The sequence below is a fragment of the Psittacula echo genome (genome assembly GCF_963264785.1).
Source record: "Psittacula echo genome assembly, chromosome: 4".
Taxonomy (NCBI): domain Eukaryota; kingdom Metazoa; phylum Chordata; class Aves; order Psittaciformes; family Psittacidae; genus Psittacula; species Psittacula echo.
In genome coordinates this window covers 59,525,695-59,546,539 of record NC_137738.1, presented here as the reverse complement: position 1 = coordinate 59,546,539, position 20,845 = coordinate 59,525,695, and the positions used below count along the sequence as shown (strand labels likewise).

Here is a 20,845-nt window from a genome sequence, read left to right as displayed (position 1 = left end):
TTAAAGTACTCCTTCCTATTTCACCTGTGGAAGAAAAAAGGAAGTACACAATAATACTTGGTATAGTATTCACCATCGGGAGTAGAAACAAACAGGTGCCAAAAGGCCCCTTTTATACGCAGAAGTGCTGTATAAAGCTGGACATCTTTATTTTCCTTCAGAGAAATCAAAGCAAGAGAGGCAAAGTGACTGCAGGGAAAAACAGCAGTGGAAAAGCTGGATGGAAATAAAAGCCAAATAACCCAAATCACCTTCCATCCACTACTACAGTCTGCCTTTCAGAACCAGCAGCATACAATGCATAACATAACACATCTCCTGGAACCCGATTAATACAGAACACACAGCATATAGTAATCAACAAGAAGACTTTTTTTTTTTAAGCTATATCACTCTTTTTATTTGTTTTACACTAATCAACCCCTTCTTGAATCCACAGCTATGCACTTAATAGTTACTGTTAACAGACTATCGCAATACAAATAATGAGCAGCAATTCCTCATCTCTTTCAGTAAAACCACATTTTAGATAGCCATCCATATTATCCATCAACACTTCTAAAGCATAGTCGTTACCATTTCATATTCAAAAATGGCCTCTGCATGCTTACTAAAAATTAATCTTTGCTACAATTTAAGCAAAGAGAAACTTCAGACAGTGTTCTACTGAATACCTTCTTGTGTGCTTATTACTAGCCTGACAGTACCAGAAGGGCAACTAATTTAAACCGTCAAGTGATTTTCATAAGTTCTACAATGAAAACATTTGAAATTGAATCATCTGGGATTCTAATGGCAAGTGATCCAGGATGCCTGGATGCAACATAGCTGGATATACTTAAGTAAACTACCAAAGCTTTGCCAATTAAACACTTGAGATTCAAGAATAACAAAGTAGAATTTATTTAATCATTTTCAACACAATTCTCCAGATAAAATATCAGAGACTGGTTGCACAAATAGATCTTGAAACAGTTCACTTTTCAGGAAGAACACCTTTCAACTTCAGACAATACCCAGCCTCTGTATGCCAAGAGAAAAAGGAATGCAGTCATATGGAATCAGTTAACAGTTACAGCCAATAAACAAATTGACTGCAGTGGAAGATCCACTTTTGACATTAATAAGCAGTGATTCATGCATAGTGTCATACAGCTTTCCTTACTTATAGATTCATCATCCATGTATTTAAGAGAAAAAGTAAACTCATTACCATATGAAATGCTAGTTTAAAAGTACATTTCAGCTGTTGGAAATGTAAACAAAAGAAAGGTCTCAGTGTTGTTGAAAATCTGGGAATTTTACCTAAAATCCCTATTCTATGAATCAAAGAAGACACATGACCGTGTCGAATAAAACAGGTCTAAAGGCAGCACTTCATTCCACTCCATGCTATGAATACTTTCTATTTGCCCTTATATTTTTTTATATATATATTTTTTTTTTTTCTCCAGAAAAAAATCCAAGTTATCTCTTCTCAAGCCAAGGTACTTGTTTAAAACCGTGACTGATGAAAAGGACGGAAAAATCAAACCAGAGCATTTAATCTGATTAAATGCCACTGTGTCACAATTAGATGTCACTGTATGTTCACTTTAATTCTTGAAGCACATGCGGCACACGAAAGGAAGTCATGGCACTGTACTAAGCGCATGCAGTGCATATTACCTAGCATCGAAGCTAGCCCCTCAGCGCTCTGCACTTGCCAATTATTCTGCCCGCGAGTGAAGCGGGCGCAGGAAAAGGCATTCTGCTGCCTGGAGAAGTTGGAACCTACGCGCTTTCTCCCGCTCTCAATCGGCAGCGATCTCCGAGCCCGCCTAACAATGGTAGCAGTGTTACAGCGGGCACCTCTGCCCTCCGTCGCTCCGCATCCCCTCGCCTCCGAACGGCGGCCCCGCCGGCTGTGCCCTCCCGAGCCCCCGTCACCACAACGGCCCTTGGGAGCCCCTCACCTCAGACCGGCCGGGCGCGAGCCACTCGTACTTGGCCGCGGCTGACGTCACCACCACCCGCCGACCCCGGCCCCGCACGGCCCCACCTTCCCCTCCGGGTACGGGCACACGGGGCTAGGACACCGGGAGGAGACCGAGAGGAGGGAGCCCGCCGCGCTCCGGAGAGAGTGCGGCCCCCTCCCCTCTGCGCCTCGCAACACGCCCCCTCCTGCCCCGGCTGGCGGGGGCGGCGGGGAGACGGGGGAAGGGGCTCCGCGGCCGCGATGTGCATCCCTTCATCCCTCCCGCCGCCGCCGCCGCCCCCCGCACGGGCACGGACAAAGGGGAGGGGGCCAGCACCTGGCGGCAGCCGGTCCCTTTGTAAGGCGGGCACGTCCCGCAGCGCCGGGGAAGAGAAGCGAGGGCCGGTCCCTCCCGCCCGACGCGACAGCCGCGAGGGAAGGGCGCGGGGCACTTACTCGCCAGCCCGTCTCTGTCGGTGCCTCCCCTCGCCTCACACCTTCACGCCGCTCAGCCTCAGCCCCTCCCTTCGCCTCGCACTGCCCCCGCCGCCACTGGAACTTCAAACGGTGCCAGCCATTACGGCACAGAGCCCCGCGGCCGGCCGCCGGCTCCGCGGGGCTGAGGGCGGGAGGGATGGGGGAGTGCGGCGGTGCGGAGCTCCCCCGAAGGCTTCACAATAGACACAGGGCAGCGCGCGTGTGAGAGAGCGTGTGTGTGTGTGCGTGCGCGCGGGAGGAGGGGCCTCTCCCGGCGCGCCGAGCCGAGGCGGGAGGAGGCAGGCAGGGCTGTTTACCCGGCGGACAGACCCGGCGCCCCCCCACCCGATGCTCGGGCTGGTCCATGCGCCGCCTCCTCCCGCCGCCAACGTGAGGGAGGCGAGCCCACCCCACCTCGCGGGCGGCAGGTGGTACGGTCCGGCCGGTCGGCTCCCTCTCCCCAGCACGGGCTGGGCGGGGCCCGCCATTGTGACTTGCCCAAAGCCGGCTGCTGGCTGCCAATCAGCAGTAGGGGGTGGGGCGTCCCGTGCAGAGCGGTGGGAGGTTGGGGGTGAATTCCGGGGCCGCTGTGTGGCCGGGCTCTTGTTCTGGCTTCCTGCCGAAGAGATGGCGAGAACCCTTTGTGTGCGGGAGAAGGCGCTCGCCCTCTGTTGAAGTTTTTCCCTGCCGTTAACGCAAGGTGCAGGCGAGAGCGGGTGCAAACCCCGAGAGCCCGTGACAGGTTGTCACGCGCGGGAGCGCGGCGCCGGGAGAGCGGTGGAGCTCGAGAGCCTGCCATCGGCAGGCGCGCGTTCCCTTAGAACAAGCAGCGAGAAGATTCCTCCCCACACTCCCGCGCTCCTCTCCCCGTCAAGAGCGGTGCCATAAAACTCGTTTGCCTGGGCAGCAGGACAGCAGCAGCTGCGCCACAGTACTCGGACTGACTGTCCCCGCCTCCAGCGGGGCTTGGGTCCGGCCTGCTGGCTCAGCGTTGCATGCTGGAGCTTGTAGTCCTGTCTGGAAGTCCTGAAAGGTTGAATACAGAAAACAGCAAAGGAAGATGGTCCTCCCCCTGTAACGCCTGTATATCCAAAGGAAATCCATAATTTATCCCACACATTGTGGGACGTATGATCCGTTCTAAAGCGCTATCTCTTAATGGGCAGCCCCACCCTTCTCGTCTTGCGGGAGAAGGAAAGCGCTGAGCTCTGAGGAGCTGCCAGGACCTGCTCGTCCCGTCATCCCTCGCGCCAAGATGTCGGCGGCTATCGCCGCGCTCGTCTCTTACGGCGGGTCTGACTCGGAGCCCGACTCGGAGCCGGAGGCTGAAGGCGGCTCCCAGAGCGCTGCTGTGGTCGCCACCCGCGACGCTGTGCTGCACCTCCGGGCGCCCGCCGCCGCCCCAGCAGCCCTGGCCGTGGACGCGGCCCCGGAAGTAGCCGTGAAGGTAGGCGTCCCTCCGCTGCCCGGGAGACCGGGGCCCCGGGTGCCTGCGCGCCGCTGTGGACACTGCGTTGGCTTCTTTCGCTGGGGTCAGACGGCTTTAGGGCAGCCCAGGCCGAGGGAGAGGGGCGGGCCCGGCGCAGGGGCGTTGTCGCCGCCTGGCCTTGCCCTGACCCACGGTGTGAGGCCGGAGCTGGGAGTTGAAGGCGTTTGTCGGAGAGCTCGGCCGGTGGATCCTACTGTGGCCGTTAAACTTATTAAAGCGTATTATGTCTATCTTAAAAGCGTGCCTTGCTTAGCGCTCTTCAGGTATTCTTGTCTTCAGTTCCCCTGGATTCAGGATGTTCTTCTGTGTGGTTTGCCCCAGTGTTGGGGTGAAACCGATACTTGATAGGCTGAGTGCAGCAGAATCCTGCCCTAAACAGTATCCTGGAAGCTGATCGGTGTTTCTGATTTCAATTCCACCATTGCTTAGGAAACCTTAATTTTCCAAGTTCAGTATGATATTAGTTCACTTTTGTGATTTCAGAAAGGGGAAGGAGAGGGTGTTAGTTTGGTTTGGGATTTTAGTATAGGCAACTAGTTTCTAATCAAAAGCAGGTGACTCACCATTATGGCTGTCACTGTAGTACTGTGTTGCTTCCAGTTTTTCTGAAAAGTTTCCTACTTTGTGACAAAGAGGTGAATGGAATCTTTCTCTTTGTTAGTGAATTCACATGGTGTAGTACCTGGTCGTATCTGTGTGTGCATGTTATATTGTATGTCCTGACTAGATGTGCATTTTCTGATCCCTTGGAGTCTTAGAAATACTGAACTTATTGAATTCCAGCTTCTGGCAGACTGTCTTCTCATACAGGCTTTGAAAGGAATGCTAATTAACATCTGTAATGTTATTTGAGTGTGAATGATAAGTGGCAAGTAGTATTGGCTGTTCTCTTCATTGCTCTTGGGGCTGTAGGAACAGTTTTGCCATGACAGCACAAAGGTTTGTGTAGTTGCTTGGTGACTGACATCAAGGAACTAGTCTGAATGTCTGAATTTAAGAAAAAAAAAAAAAACCAAACAAAAAACAAAAACAAAACAAAAACACACACACACAAAAAACCAAACAAAAAAACCCCCACACTACAAACCAATTGCTGGAGTTATTAGTCCCTGGATCCATTCCTAGATCTGTCTTGCCATGTAGCTGCACGATTGCTGTGCTGGCACAGTTAAATTCCCAGTGCCAGAGGAGAAACAAGCAGCTGGAGGAAAGAGTTAAGTGCAAAGAGTTAGGTGCCAGTAGCATGTTCTGTTTGAAGCTGTTCTCCAGGCTATGCCCTGGAAGGGGTATCCACCAGTACAACTAGGACTGTCTCTGCCGAGGGCCTTCTGCTAACCAAGGTAAAAAGGGAGTGAGGTTTCTAAGTGCCAAGGCATTTAATTAAATGAACTGATTAACTACAGTTAACACAGTGAGAATAAATTCAGAATAAGTTTAAGTAATGGAAGTCTGATGATCTAGCGTTCTTTGCCATTGGCTATGCAAAAACGGGCTAAGGTATGTTAGTGGTGGCTTTTGTGTGGTGTGAATTAGGCTAATTAAGAACATAAACTGTAAAAGTCAAATAGATATTCATTATTTGGTCTTTAACACCAGTGCATTATGAATGTTGGTGTGAAAGTAGAGGCCAGCATATGTTTCAAGTCCTATAACATAGCATTTTCCTTTTTTCACTCTAAACTTCTTGCTTTAGGATTCTTTCTAAGTTACATTTTTTTCTAGACATTGCCAAAACCAATTAGAATCAATTTTGCTACAGCTTCTACTGATATGAAAAAAAAAAACAAAACTAAAAACAAAACACCCTAAGATTGCTCACAAAGTATTTACGTTCACTAATGAATTAAAAATGCTGAAGGAAATTGCATATTCTGTAAAGAAATAACTTTCACAGGAAATGTTGCAGCTGTAAGCTTTGCCTTACAGGCAAAGAAGAGAACATTGCCATAGTTTAACCCCAGACAGCAGCTAAGCCCCAGGCAGTCACTTGCTCGCTCCTCCTGGTGGGATGGGGGATAGAATCAGAAAGTAAAAGAGAGAAAACAAATGGGCTGAGATAAAGGCAGTTTCATAGGTAAAGCAAAAGCTGTACACAAAGTAAAATGAATTCATTCACTCCTTCCCATGGGCAGGCAGGTGCTTAGCCGTCTCCATGACAGAAGGGCTTCATCGTGAGTAGTGGTGACTTGAGAAGACAAATGCCATCACCCTGAACATCTATCCCCTTCCTCCTTTTTCCCCCAGCTTTATACACTGAACATGATGCTGTATGGTATGGACTATCCTCAGTTGGGGTCAGGTGTCTCAGGTGTGTCCCCTCACAACCTCTTGTACACCTCCAGCCTGCTCACTGGTGTGGTGCTGTGATGGGCAGAAAAGGCCTTGGCTCAGCAGTATTTAAAACATCTCTGTATCATCAACATTGTTACCAGCACAAATCTAAAACATAGACTCATACTGTTTACCATGAAGAAAATTAACTCTACCCCAGCCAAACCCAGCACGTTTACTGTTTGATCTCCATCAGTTCAGGGTGCGACTTGAATGGCAGCAGATTTTACCATATTTATCTACAGTGTTGCATTCACTGGTTTTGAGGGGAGGATACTCATCTTGGTTGAAATCAGCTAGACTGTCCTGGCCCAATACAAGAGCTGGAGCATTTGTGTTGTCTTCAATGTGGGAGGGATGTGGAAGTCTCAGGTCTATTTGTAGAATCTAGTTTACCTTTGGCAGTATGCAGGTGTCCAGAAAAATGCAACTGAAGTCTCTTTCTTCCACTGAAGTAGTATTTCTTGATGTTCTTTAAAACCTAATGTCTCCCCATTTATGGAGATAGGAATGATGCAAAGTCAGTGTGTGACCATTCTGTAGCAGTAATGAATATTAGTGAATTTGAGGTGTTATTTGTTAGGAATGTTTTGGCTTCTTTTAATATGGTGGGGGTTTCTGCTTTCTTTGACACAATATTATCTTTGTAGAGAATAGATGTTTAGAAATTGGCATCTTGCAAGATGCTGGGAACGTAGACTAGTTCAACAAATCCATTTAACATACCCTTTTCTTCCTGTTTTGTTTTTATTCTATTGAAGTTAGTGGGATGGACATTTACTGTTAAGAGGAGATGAATAGGTATAATGACTAAAAGCTGAAAACAATGAAATATTGGAACTTCACTGCAAACACCATTCTTCTCTTGGTAACAAATCTGAAAATCTTTATAAAAGATAATACAGCATATTTCACAGCCCATGTGGTTTATGCAAGTGTTGGTAAGTGACAAATTGCGTCAGCCTCTGTGGCTCATAGGATGGGGTCTTAATTTACCATATTGTAATTTAATGGATAATTAAAACTAATTAGGCCTTAGCAAAGCAGCATGCCCTTTTTAGCTTCTTGGCTAATTAGTAATGAATTTACCTGGGGAGAAGAAAGCATTGTAGATTTATTATCTAAAATATCCAGAAAAAAACATATAGACGTCATAACTCTTCACTTGCATGATATGAAACTGGAAAACTCTGACCTTTGCTTTGTTCTTACAAACTTTGTGTTTACACAAATGCTTGAGATTTAAGTGTCAAATTCTGCTTCTAAATTCATGAATGGTTCTTATTACATTACAGGTAGCCACATAATAGCACAGTGGAGATTACAAAATTTGACTGAAGTTTTAAAATATTGTGGGTTAAAAGGATTGTGAGTTGCCTCAATGTAAATAACATTATATTCTTTCTAAGGAACAGATAAGTGTTGCACTCCATGCTGCAGATTCTTTTATTTAAAAACTTTATTTAAGCCTTTATTTAAGGCTTTGCTCTGATGCCTACTACAGGGATTTGGCCTGTGTTTAATTAAAAATGTTTTTGTCTTGCATACATATAAAGAAACAAAAATGAAGCAGAAAAAGACTTTTAGCAGGCTTTTTATTATTATTGAACTGTTTTGAATTCTATAAATCAAGTACTTTTCATATACAGTAATGGTTTTGTTTTATGGCTTTCAGACAGTGTTTTTCCAAAGAAAACCAGGACTGTGGCATGTTTAAGGAATCCATAGGAAGGAAAGCTAATTTGATTTACTGTATTTATAGTCTAAAATCCCTTCTATATCCTGTGCTCTTTCCTATGCTGACTTTTAACTGGCCAAAGGACCTTTATGGTAGGGCTGAAGGAGCATGCCTTGATAGGAGCTAGGCATTCTGTGATCTCTAGGGAGTTATAACGTCTACACTTGGTATCAAAAGTTTCTGTCTGTCCCAAGGTAGATTGCTTAGGAAATGCTAACACCACAGAGTACAGCCATAAGCATCATTCCCCTGTGACAGTGTGATGCTGTGCTGGAGGGTGAAAGACGCAAAAGGAGACCATCTGAGTATCAAATAATTTTTTACCTAATCAAATCATATCTGAACTGTAAATCAACCAAATATTGCAAGTAAGTAGACATCACACCTATTTAAAAACCTAAAAACCCAAACAAAAAAGAAAACACAACGTATCAAGTAGTATAGTGATAAGACAACATGCTGCTTTTTTGCCTTACATCAAGAGTTTTACCTGCATCTGCTTGGGTAGACACTCATTTAACTTTTCTACAGAACTTCAGTGGATCCATAGACTGAGAAATTCAGTATTTGGCTTTCCTTATTTCTGCTAATTGTATAATCTGGATCTTTTTTAGTGTAAATTAGGTTGTTCAGTTTTTCTGTACGTGTCATTTTCTTAGACCTCTGATTCTTGAATTTCTCTTTTGGACCCCTGTTATGGTTTAAACCCAGCCACGCAGCACTCACACTCACTCCCCCCATTCCTCCCCCCACTCCCGGAGGGATGGGAAGGAGAATCAAAAGAGTGTAACTCCCACGGGTTGAGACAAGAGCAGTTCAATAACTAAGGTATAACACAAACCACTACTGCTACCACCAATAATAATAACGATAAAGGAAATAACAAGGGAAGAGAATACAACACCTCACCGACCGACACCTAGAACAACCCCAGCAGTGTTCCAGCCCTTCTGGGTAACTCTCAATTACACATCCTGGGCATGACGTGCTGTGGTATGGAATACCTCTTTGGCTAGTTTGGGTCAGGTGTCCTGTCCCTGCTTCCTCCCAGCTTCTCCTCCTCCCTGGCAGAGCATGAGACTCACAAAGTCCTTGGTCAGACCAAACATCAGTGTTATCAGCTCTGTTCCCAGGCTGAAAGTCAAAAACACAGCGCTGCACCAGCTACGAAGAAGGAGAAAAAATGACTGCTACTGTTAAACCCAGTACCCTTTTCGGTAGTATGTGTCTTAGCTGATATGTGGTGCCCAATGTAGCCGCTATATTTCAGTTGATGCTTGTTACCAGTGCTGAGAAAAGCAGAGAGGTGACACGTAGAGCAGAAGTTTGCAGCTCTATTGTATTATGTCTTCCAAGAAAGCCATATTTGGTGAAATGTAACTTCCTAAAGCCTTTATTTTTCTTTTTCAGGTTATATGGGGTATACCACCTTGGTGGTATTATGGCATGCCGTAAAGCCCATATTTATACAGTTTCCAAGTTGGAGCAAACACAAGCTGCTTCATGGCCAGTCCTGCGGCTCAATTTTTATTTTTCTCTGGAGAAACCCTGTATCTGTTTAAATTGACAGCTTCTTGACCCTCCTTTTTGTGATTCCTATGCCTTTGTGAGTGAGAAATTACACAGGGTAGTATTTAGCCCATCATTAAGTTCACAGATGCCCTCCTCTTTCAGTCTAGCCTACTGATAGTTTTCCATCCTGCAGAGCCACTTGTGTCACTCTTGGGACATAAGCTGCATGATAGATCACGCACCTTAGGCTTTTAGATAGATCAAGATATGTCATATGTGACCAAAGGAAGACCTACAGCACAGCAGAGGGACATCCTTTAGATTATCTGTCTCAGTCACACAGCTCTGCCAAACTGCTGCACCTGTGGTCCCTTATCTGTTCGCTGTAGCTATGGCGACTGCATCTAGAATGCCAGCATAAAGGGACAGGGTTGTAAGACCTGTATGTTTACTTTTTTCACTTTCTGGGTGTTGGAATGATGAGTTCTGCTGAAATGGTCTTCTGGCGATGCATGATGATGTACCCAGGATCTTCACTGTGTGCAGAGGTTGTTGGAGTTCTTTCCTCTCTTTTATTTTTATTTTTTTTTTTATTATTTTTTTTTAAAGAAAGACAAACCATCAAAACACCCCGATGCAGACAGCTTGGCAATTTCTGAAATGGTTGATAGACTAGTTTCATATTTTTAATGTTTCTGCTACCTACCAGAGTCTCATAATGCTGTACAAAATAGCAGTTATCAGATGCTGACCAAAGGATAATTTGTCTGCTGTAATTTGAACTCATGCTGTAGACTAACATTTCAGAATGTTAACTCAAGGCTTTATTTTCTTATGAAGATTTTGATTCTTTAAAATACTGAGAAGGTAAAGTAGGTATTGGGACACATTCTAATTATTATATAGTTTAAAGTGAAACGGCATAATGAAAAGAGAACCAGTATGTGCTTCAGCAGCGTATTAACAGATCATCATTTGATGCCCAAATGTATGAAAACATGAATAAGGCTGCAGGTCTTGGGGAGTGTACCTCTGAATATAACATGTGCTTCAATTTCAAGGCTCGGTGGTTTTCACACAGAAGGACTATGCCTGTGGTGGGTCTAGGAGTGAACATATTGTGTGGCTTCCAAATGACTCAGCACTGTTCTACCAGCAGTGAAGTAGAACCAGAATTGCTATAATCGTCCAGCAGAGGATCAGCTTTCATGGCACAATCTGTTTCTTTTCTCAATTACCAAGTGGCATATAATAGGACTTAACAGGGAGAAAAGAGGAAGAAAAATAGCAGAACTGACAAATTCTTGGCAGTTTTGCAAAACTGGATTTTTCTCATTTTTACAGTTTTAATGAGCAGGAAAAAAAAGAGGTGTCTTAATTTCAAGTAAACTGATAACTTTTTAAATGTTCCTAGCAGTTCATAAGATGAATTTTGCCATATTATCAATGACATTAATTTTTTCAAATTATAAGGTTGGTTGCTAAGATCTGAAGTCTAGCTGGCAGAGCAAGCTGTATGACATGACTTGGAAAAGTTGCCTGTGGAAAATGTCCTCAGGTCATAGAACTGTGAAAGAAAATGTGTGTAGGTAATAGAGGTTACAAAATGGTTTTGATATGCTCCTATTCTAACTGAGGATGGGGGTGTCTTTTTTATTGTTGTTGTTGCTAAATGACTGGATTAGGCCTGCTGTGCTGTTCCCAGGCAAGTTCATAGTGTATGAAAGTCAGAGCTGTGAATGTACCGGTAGCTGTTATCATCTAAACCCATTGAATTGTTAAGGTCGTGTGATGAGAGGAGCAAGGTCAGGCTGAGAATTGGCAGTGCTAAGGGTTCAAGCAAGAACAGTGCAATTGCTGGACCTGCCTGTTAAAATAATTGGTATACAGTGAGAGTGAAGTTTTCTAGTTGGATTTAACAATCTAAGACAGTGATCTTAGTAGAAAAACAATTGATGGAATAGCTGATGTCATTCTTCAAAAAAAAAAACAACCCAACACCAAAACAAACCACCAAAAAAAAAAAACCCAAACCCAAGAAAACAAAAACCCCAAACAAACAAAAAAACCCTGAAAAAAACCCCAAAACAACCAACCAAACACTCAACTTTTGGTTGGTTTGGTTTTATTGAGCAGTTTTAACCAAATATGATCAGATAACATGGCAAAGGTACTGCTTTTCTGTGTCTGGAAAACAAGGTTTTAAAACTTTTTAAGTCTTGCATGTCTAAGCAAATTCATTTGTAATTGAACTACTATTAAATTGGGGAGAAGAAAGGCTTCTGGGCATGCCATGTTAGAGAATAGCTAACAGTATTAAACAAGTAAAGAACATGCCATTTTGGTCTTTCAAGATACTATAATGCAAAGCAAGATTGAGTTTCTTAAAGGTAATTTTGTGCTGAGGAAGTGACTGCTAAAATGCAATCCTCTGTTGTGCCACTTCCTTCTCTGAATTGCAAATGCTTTTGGATCATGTAGGTGAGCACTGATTAGATGCTGATGCGAAGATAGGTTTTCAGTAAAATTACTAGGGATATTATCAATTTACTCGCACATTGTAAATCCCTTTCAAATGTATTTATTCTAGAATGAAGATGCGGGAAGCAATACCAGTAATAATACTGCAAAGTAACATTCTCCTTCATGAGCTCTGAATTGGGGGTATGCAGGTGTGTCAATTCAGGGTCAGTGTAAATGAGCTTCAGTAGAGCTCTGTGAAACGAGGTCTTTCTGAGTACTGCCTTTCTCTTTCCCATCGTTTCTGCTTTGTTTTCAGCTGTGTGTACTCATTTAAGTTTTTCTCTTCGAGTTGCTTGAGAAGTTGTTCCTTTAGTTAGGCCCTCTTTCTTGTCTCTTCATCTATCGAGTTCCATTTTTGTCACAACATTCTTGGAAATGTATGTAAATTGTGTGTAAATGTTGAATTACACTTATACCTTTTGTTAAAAACCTGGAGGTAAGGGATCAGTGGATTCTCTGAAACTCATTATTCCATGTTATGTTTGCACTGATGTCTAATATTTTTTCCCAACTGTTTTTCAGAACAGTTGCTTGTGACTTCAGCCTTACACTTTTTGTAGACTCTAGTTTCACTCTTTCATATTAAATTGATGACCACTCAATTGACTCTTCTTTACTAGGTCTGGTTTTCAAACATCCTCAAAGGAAAAAAAATCCAAAAAACAACAAAAAAAAGCTTGCCTCCAATCTTGCCACTGGTTTTAAACTGTGTGCATGAAGCCTTAAAAAAAAAAAAAAAAAAGAATTAATAATACACGTGCAGATTTCCTCATGTATCTTAGATGGATTTCTCAGTGAGGGCCCAACATGAGTTTTGCAATCAGTATTTTTGGAAAATAGAAACTTTGCCCAGGCTACTCCTTTCACAGTCCTGAAAGTGTCAACTTGAACTACAGCCCTAATTTGGTCTGAAATGGGGTAATGTAATATATTTGAAAGTCTGTATGTGGAAAATGGTTTATTCATATGTCTGTTTTATTTCAGGAAGATGTGGAAACAGGAGTCCACCTTGATCCTGCTATCAAGGAAGTTCAGTACAATCCCACTTACGATACCATGTTTGCACCTGAGGTAAGAAACAGTATTGATCTTTAGAGCAGAAATGCCTTTGGCTTAAAGGCAGAGGTTCTTTAAATCTCATGTGAAATTCATATAAGACATACCTTGTTTGGATGCTTGCTCTATTTTGGAATCTAGTTTGAGGAAACTGAAAAAAGATTCTACACAGGTGTGTTGGTATTGTTAATGCTTGAATTTTAATATTCTGCATAAAGCTGTTTTAAGAAGATTCTTAAAGTGTTTATTAGAATAATAGCTATGGAAATTGAAAAATCAAGGTAGGAAAATAGCATTATAAAGATGTTGAGAAAACATGAAGTGCATTAAAGTAGTCTTTTGCTGTTCTCACATTTTTTTGCTATTTGCTCAACATGCTACTTAGAAAAATGAATGGTTGTAAGTTTTGGGGATACATGGCTTTTGGAGCAGGATTTTAAATTAAAATCCAAGTTCTTTCAGTATTTTGATTCACATCAGCTTTAAGTATTTTAGTAGCTTAAGCTATGCTGAATGTGTATAGTGAAAAATCATTTTAGGCTGAATTTGGACTGCCTGATGCCATGTGAGCTGCTTTCTATTTTGTTATAACTGACATGCTATCTGAAAGATAAAAATAGCTGTTCACGCCTTTAGCTGATTTCAGTATTTAACTTCTTTGTACAGCTTGTCTTCTGTTAGACCAGGTGTTAGTATTTTAGGTAGACAAAGGCTGCATCAATCTGAAATTTCTATATTAGTTATACTTTATGCTTACAAAACCTTTTGTGGAATCACATAAATTGGCCTTTTCATAGCAAGCTTGCTTTTTACAACATACCAAGGCCACAAAGCGTGTGAGCAAAAATACTGCTTTAAACTTACTACCGTGCTACCTTGTATAAGTGTTTTTAGTTAGGGAAGCCTAATATAGGGTAGTCTCAGGTGCCTGCAAATATGGCAACAATCGTAGGGTTACAATTACATTTATTTTGGTATTAGTCTCAGTGTACTGCATTTGTTTGTATTCACTGTTATTTTTTTATTTGTTTTTCCCCTAACTGTGGTATGGTCAGGAAGACTGGCAATTGTTGTCTTGCAAGAAGAAAAACAAGACAGGATTTCATAAGTGAATTTCCTGAAATAACACAGCAAGTTCCCAGTTGCTTTTTAAATGCAGTTGGCAGTATAATTTCTGCATTAAGTACACAGGTTTAGTAGGTTTTGCTGTCTCTCCCTTACGAGGAATGTTATGCAGTTATTTTGTCTTCTGAATGCTTGTACTGATCACATACTGAATGGCAGCACTTTGTGTCAAGTAGTTGGTATTGATTTATCTGCTGTACCAGTAATACAGGTTAGAGAGTTCAATCACAAAATGAGCTGTACAGAGCAACTGTGCAAGCACTTACTGTGTAAAATAAAGGACTTAGAAGCTTATTCAGTAATTGTAAAGAAATATAAAGTTGAAGTGATTTTGTTACAATTTTTGAAAGACAAGTCGGGTGCTGGGATTTTTTTTTCTCCTGTGTTTTTTCTTGAAAAGTTATACACACGTAAATAAGAAATCAGTAACTCTGATATACTTTCTTTTAACATCTTTGATGTAGTTTGGACCAGAAAACCCATTTAGGACTCAACAAATGGCTGCACCTAGAAATATGCTTTCTGGATATGCAGAACCAGCTCACATCAATGATTTCATGTTTGAACAACAAAGAAGAACCTTTGCAACCTATGGTAAGTCCTTAATAGTAGAATTCACCTCCACCTGTATTGTGCCCAGGTTGGGCTGTCTATAGAAGAGTTAATAGGACTGAAAGTTTTGTAAATTGCTTTTTAACAGACTTACTAAAATGGAGAAAGGTCTTTGAGAATCCATATGGCTGGAGATCATAGTATTTATTTGGGAAATGTAATTTTGTAATTCTCTTTTGAAACTGTAATCTAGTTTACAACCTCCTACAAAGCCCCTCTTCATTAATCCTTCCATTAGTTGCATCAATGGAGAAAACGAATCAAAATTTCATGCTTTTAATATGACAAATAGCTGTAGATCTGTTTATGCAAATAGATTCTTTCATGTGATCCTAACTAAAGGTAGCTCTCTCAAAACTAAAAGGAAGCCTTACTGAGTTGTTAATTTCTTCAGAGTAATTGCCTCTAGATACAGGCTGAATGAACAGGAATTGAAAAAAGTGGGAATATGTCACTAAAATATTCTTAGCAAAGACAGACCCAGTTACTCCAGGTTGGTGGTCATTTTAGTAGCTGCTTTCTTATCTTGAAGAATCCTTACACTTGTAAATAGTTGCCTTTGGAAAATAAAACGTATGAGTTTTGGGGAGGCTTGAATTTCAAATAGACTTCTTACGGATTGTGAGAAAAAACTGTTGGGTTTTTTTTAATAGAAAAGATGTGGAAAGACTGTGGATTCTAAGCATTATTTTGGACTCATTTGAAAGAACAAACCTACCATATATTTACATATAACAGTGATTAATTTTTCTTCTGTGTTTCATTGTAAGCTTTCATTTCAATTTTAAACTTGGCTGCAAGGGCTTGTCTTGCAAATATGCATCTTTGGTTTCAGATGAAGTATCACTTTACTTGCCGAATAGACTGAATTTGAAGTATATAATGATACTTCCTGTGTAACCTTAAGATGTTACAACACTCAGCTTTTTGCACAGCAGACTTGAGCCTGTCTTTATTTGTATTTACCGTCAAAATACTACTACCTGCAAACTGTCATGCCTCAAAATTACCTCTCTACTCACAAGTCTCCTTAAATTCATTAGGGCTTTATGCATGCATGGGTACACTTACTGCATTCTGTGACAGACAAGGTTGGGATTTTATTGGTTACATATGTAGGAGCCAGGTATTACAGTGAAACCTGGAAGAAAAAAATTGCTAAAATCAGACACTATAACATCCTCAGTTTCTCTTTGTGTTTTATTAGAGGTTTTCTTTTAAATGTTAAAAATTGAAATATATTTAAGACAGTTTGTTTTGGGGGGGATTTGTTTTGTTGTTGGTTTTGGTTTTTTTGTTTGTTTTTTTTTTACACAGTTTTAGCTAATAGTTACTTTTCATTGAGTTGTTAGGATATGGCAAATAAGAAATAGGTATTTAGTTCCATAGCATAACTTTAACTTACTAGACTGCAATTTGATGTTAGAACTTGATAGATAATGCAAAAATGCCCTAATCAGGATCTGAATTGACAGATGAGATTTTTTTTCTGTGAAATAAAATGTTGCATTTTATGGGTTGTGTATTTTGTGGGTGTGTATGTGTAAAACAGATGCATACAGATCCTTTTTCTCTGTATGTAGTGTTTAGGTTTTGAATTTTTTTGTTTGTGAAATTTAGTTTGGGGAAAGATATAACTAGTAAATCTACCCAAAGCCCCTGCTGTTGATTTATGTCACCAGTGTGCAGTATTGAAAGCTGTCTTACAAGAAAGTATAAAAAATACATTTTTAAGACTAATAACATTGGCAACTGTGCAACTATAGTATTCAGCTTTATGGACATGTTCAAAAGATAATGATCTGGGTACAGTGATAATAGAGCTATGAAAAGGCTGAGATATAGGCAATTTAAACTGCAAGAACAAGCACTGGGAAGTTGAAGTCCAAGCTAGAAGATGCAGTAAATGAGCATGATATCCTGGCTCACTAGAAGGACTGAGGGTCCTTTCAACCCTTTATCCTGTTAGACACATGGGCAGCAATTGGTACCTAGTGAGGAGCAGAAGAAAGATGCAAGAGAATGAATACTTTTTTTTGGTATGTAGTCTGTCAACTAAGGGCAATGTCTCTATATTTATGAATTTTCAGTGGTCAATCTTCTTGTTCCTCTGTTGCAGCTTTTCCATATCTATGGCTGTGCTTTCTTTCTCTTCTGAGTCTCTGCTAGTTTCACTATATTGTTCCTGACATGAACGGCAAAGCTGTGCACAGCATTTAAGATGTAATCTCACTGTGAATTTCTGTGGCTCAATAAAGTGAGAGGCTTTTTCCCTTGGGTTTCTAAGAATTCTTAACATGGCTTTTTTTTTTTTTCTCTACTACTTTGAGTAGCTTTGTAAAAGCTACTTGCTCCTTTTTTCCAGATAAGTTATTAATATGTTGAACAGCATGGGCCTGAACATATGTCTGGCAGCAACTTTCTTGTGCTATGGAAGCTTGACAGTGTCTTAATAACTTTTAATAACTTTAAGACCTGCGGAGTTCTTAAAGACTCTCTGAGACACTCTGTAATCAGTCTAACTTGGTTTCATAAAGGTATCCAACATCAGCCAAGCTTTGCTCATTCATGTTTGTCACCTCAGAAGTATTCTGGAGGTTTTGTCATTGTAATTTATCTCTGTTGAGAGCTGTGTTATCTGCTCTGCTGCGATATATAATGCTCATCCGAGTGCCTACTCCTTGTTTCCTTCATTATAGTTTCTACTGCTTGAAGCTTCTAACCATACAAATGTCTGGCTGGTTGACCTGTAGTTCCCCAAATCTCCTCTGAAACATCTTTTGAAAGTTGGCATTGTATTTGGTACGTTCTATTTCTATCATATTGAGGTGATACAACATAAGCATTTTTGCACTGTTTCAGCTTTAGATCTCTTGGATAGCTACCATCTGGTCCCAGTGTTTTGTTACCACTTGTTTGTCTCTAGTCTCCTGACATTTCACTTTGAGATGGATATTTTGTCACATTACCCATAAAGAAAGGTTCTGGCACAGGAGCCTACCACATTCCTTCACAATGAACATATATTTTAAGAAACCTCACTGATGCTCTTTTCATTCCTGTATCTGTTGGCCTACATGCTTTCTGCCCCTGCAGTTTTTGACAAAGGGCAAATGTTAGGTTTTATACCTTATGTGATTTGCTCCTCGTTTTTGAGGGGCAAAGGGGGTTTGCCTTACTGTAGTGTTTACTTTGTCTGCTAGAGTTTGGTTCTTTGTATCTTTCACATCTGGATGCAACTTCAGCTCTTTGAAGAATAGTTTCTTATTTCTAATAGTTTCTCTTTACATACTGTTCAGCTGTGCTCACTTCCTTCTGCTTTCTTTAAAGTCTTCTTTAATAGCTGGCAGGCATTAGTTCTTTTTCTCCTACATGGTGTCTTTGAAGTGTCCCTGCATTTGGAAAAGGCTTTTTTACCCTTTGCTCACTTTCTGTTCCTTTTTAAAATCTTCTTTACTTAATACAGCCCTCCTGTTTTGAGATTGAGATCATTGTAGCGAATGTTTTTATGGTTTGCTTTGGCTCCTCAACAATGTTAATTTATACTGCATTGTGGTGGTTGTTAAAGTGTGTATACTTGGGAAAAAAAAAAAAATTAAGATCAAGTTTCCTGTATTGCTCAGTTGGCCCTTTTCTGATTTTTTTTTTTTTTTTTTTTTTTTTCCTATGTGAGCTTCTAATGTGACTGCTTCATGGTACAAGTACATTGTGTAAAAAAGCTGTTTCCGTCACATCTTGGTGTAAGATTTGCAGTCTGTTACAAGGAGGTGACTAAACCATGTCATTATTACTGTGCTTCTCTCCCTAGCACCTGTTTAATCTCTGTTACCATTTCATGGTTATTGTACCTTCTGGCTGAATGCTCAGAAAGGGAATTCTGGTGACTGTACTCACCACTACTTAAAACTGGAATTTCAATCCAAAGGATCCTTTAATGCCTGTTAACTCTATTAACTTGTTCATCTGAATTGTCTTTAAGCTTTCTGTAACGTATAGCATGTGTTTCCCTACTGGTATGACCATCTTATTTCTGTATTCTTTTTACCTGGTGAAGAATGTAATACTGACATAATTGAATAGAATACATTAGTTTATAAATTTAAAACAAGATATTCCAATTTTAACCAAGCATTTTGTATGCATGCTTGGGTTTTCCATTTCCCTGCCCTCAGTTGAAATAGGATTTTGTGCTTACTGCTATCCTTGTTATCTGAGGTTTCAGATTTCTATGCTGCCTTTTGCTTAAGGATATGGCTTTTTTTTAAATAATGTGCCTGCTTGTTTTTCTTTAACTGTTGGCTATCCCCAGCTATTTCATCAAATAGCACTTGAACCTTCTCAGTACCAGCAACCTTTTAAATCTAGATGAGACCTACCCATCCCAATAAGGTTCTCTTCATTCCAGGAGTTTGGAGAGGTGAAGTTGACACAGGCACTGGAGATATTTTCCATGTTAGGGTTAAGATCTGCAGGAGCTGAGGGAACTGGTGTTGTTAAGCTTAGAGTAAAGGAGGCTCAGGGTAGACCTTAAAGCTCCCTACAACTATATGAAAGGAGGTTGTAGTGAAGTGGGTGTGAGTCTCTTCTCCCAAGTAACAAGCAATAGGATGAGAGGGAATGGCCTCAAGTTGTTCTAGGGGAACTTTAGATTTGATATTAGGAAAAAGTTTCTTCACTGAAGGGTTTATCAAGCATTGGAACAGGCTGCCCAGGGAGCTGGTGGAGTCGCCATCCCTGGAGGGATTCAAAAGATGTGTAGATGTGGCACTTAGTAATGTGATTTAGTGGTGAACTGGGCAGTGCTGGGTTAACAGTTGGACCCCATGATCTTCAAGGTCTTTTCTAACCTAACTTATTGTATGACTCTAAATGTTGTAGGTTTTTTCACAAGTGTAATAGTTGAGATTTTATTGATACCACCCTAAAACTTCTGTGCCACAAATCTAAACTATTTCTCATATTCCCTTCAGCCGCCCTGTCAAGCCATGGGTCATTGTTGTCTCTGATGTTTTGCAAATTGAAGCTACCTTTGGTTCCATCAGGTTTTTGCGGTTTGTCCTTTATCTCTCTTTAGACTGACAAGCATGTTTCCTCAGTCTTTTCTAGGCCTTCCCTTCCCTCCAATATTTTATCATTCTTGTTACTCTTAATTTTTTTCTGAATTTTTATTTTGACTACATTGCTTAAAACTGGACATGCCAATCTAGATTAGGCCTTCCCAGTGCTGTTCCATGTTTTATGTAGTTTTTCCTTTGCAATAAATCTTATATTTCTTTTTTTTTTTATTACTTACTTATTTATTTTTCTTATTGGTGTCAGATACACTTGTTAAGTGTATCTACACCAGTACCTTGGCAGCCTGTGTTTTTCCCCTTGGATCTAATCAGTTTCTTTCTTGTTTGCTTGCTTTCGGTATTTATCCTTCATCATGTCTTTGCTGAAGTGAAATGTTTCACACTTGTCTTTGGTGTCAGCTGCAGCTTTTACAGGTATGGGATCCTTTTCTGATGGCATAATCGATAAAAAATACTGAATACTATATCTGGGCAGGCCATTTTAGTATAAGATCCCCTCCCAATTTGATGGAAAGCCTTCAGTAATTACCCTGTGAGAGTCTTGACTTCTTTTAATTAGTAACCAGTTTTGCACCTGCAGTCATAGGTAATCTACCCTATTTTGAATCCATTCATGTAAGGCAATCTTCTTACATAATTTCAGCTATTAAAGAGAAAGCTTTATCTCTAGAAAAAAAAATTTCACTTCACAGGCCATGACGATGTAAATGGTCAAAAGCCAATGTTGTAGTCCTTGAAGCATGGCTAAAAAGACTAGGAAGCCCCAAAAGATAAGGCCTTGTTTATTCTTCTGTGTCTGTACCCTCAGAAGAAGCTGTCTGTTTTCTTGGTAATTCCTTTCTGAGCATTTTTTTGAGAAGGACAATATACTGTCCTTAATTATGTGGGCATATATCAATTTTCAGTGTGAAGGAGAATTACAGATTATTTTTTACATACTGCACACGAAC

At 40.9% G+C, this 20,845-nt stretch overlaps 1 protein-coding gene across 2 annotated transcripts in view; it reads left to right on the top strand.

The window, feature by feature from the left end:
• The first annotated feature begins 3,474 nt into the window (after window positions 1–3,474).
• CDC40 (cell division cycle 40) overlaps window positions 3,475–20,845 on the top strand; it is a 38,462-nt gene continuing 21,091 nt past the window's right edge. Inside the window, exons 1-3 of one of the 2 annotated variants that reach the window (XM_080614547.1) lie at window positions 3,475–3,881; window positions 13,012–13,098; window positions 14,673–14,802. In XM_080614547.1, coding sequence (XP_080470673.1) covers window positions 3,690–3,881; window positions 13,012–13,098; window positions 14,673–14,802 — 409 coding nt within the window. In that variant the 5' untranslated portion in view covers window positions 3,475–3,689. The remainder of the gene's footprint in view (window positions 3,882–13,011; window positions 13,099–14,672; window positions 14,803–20,845) is intronic. The other variant, XM_080614546.1, reaches the window with a different exon arrangement.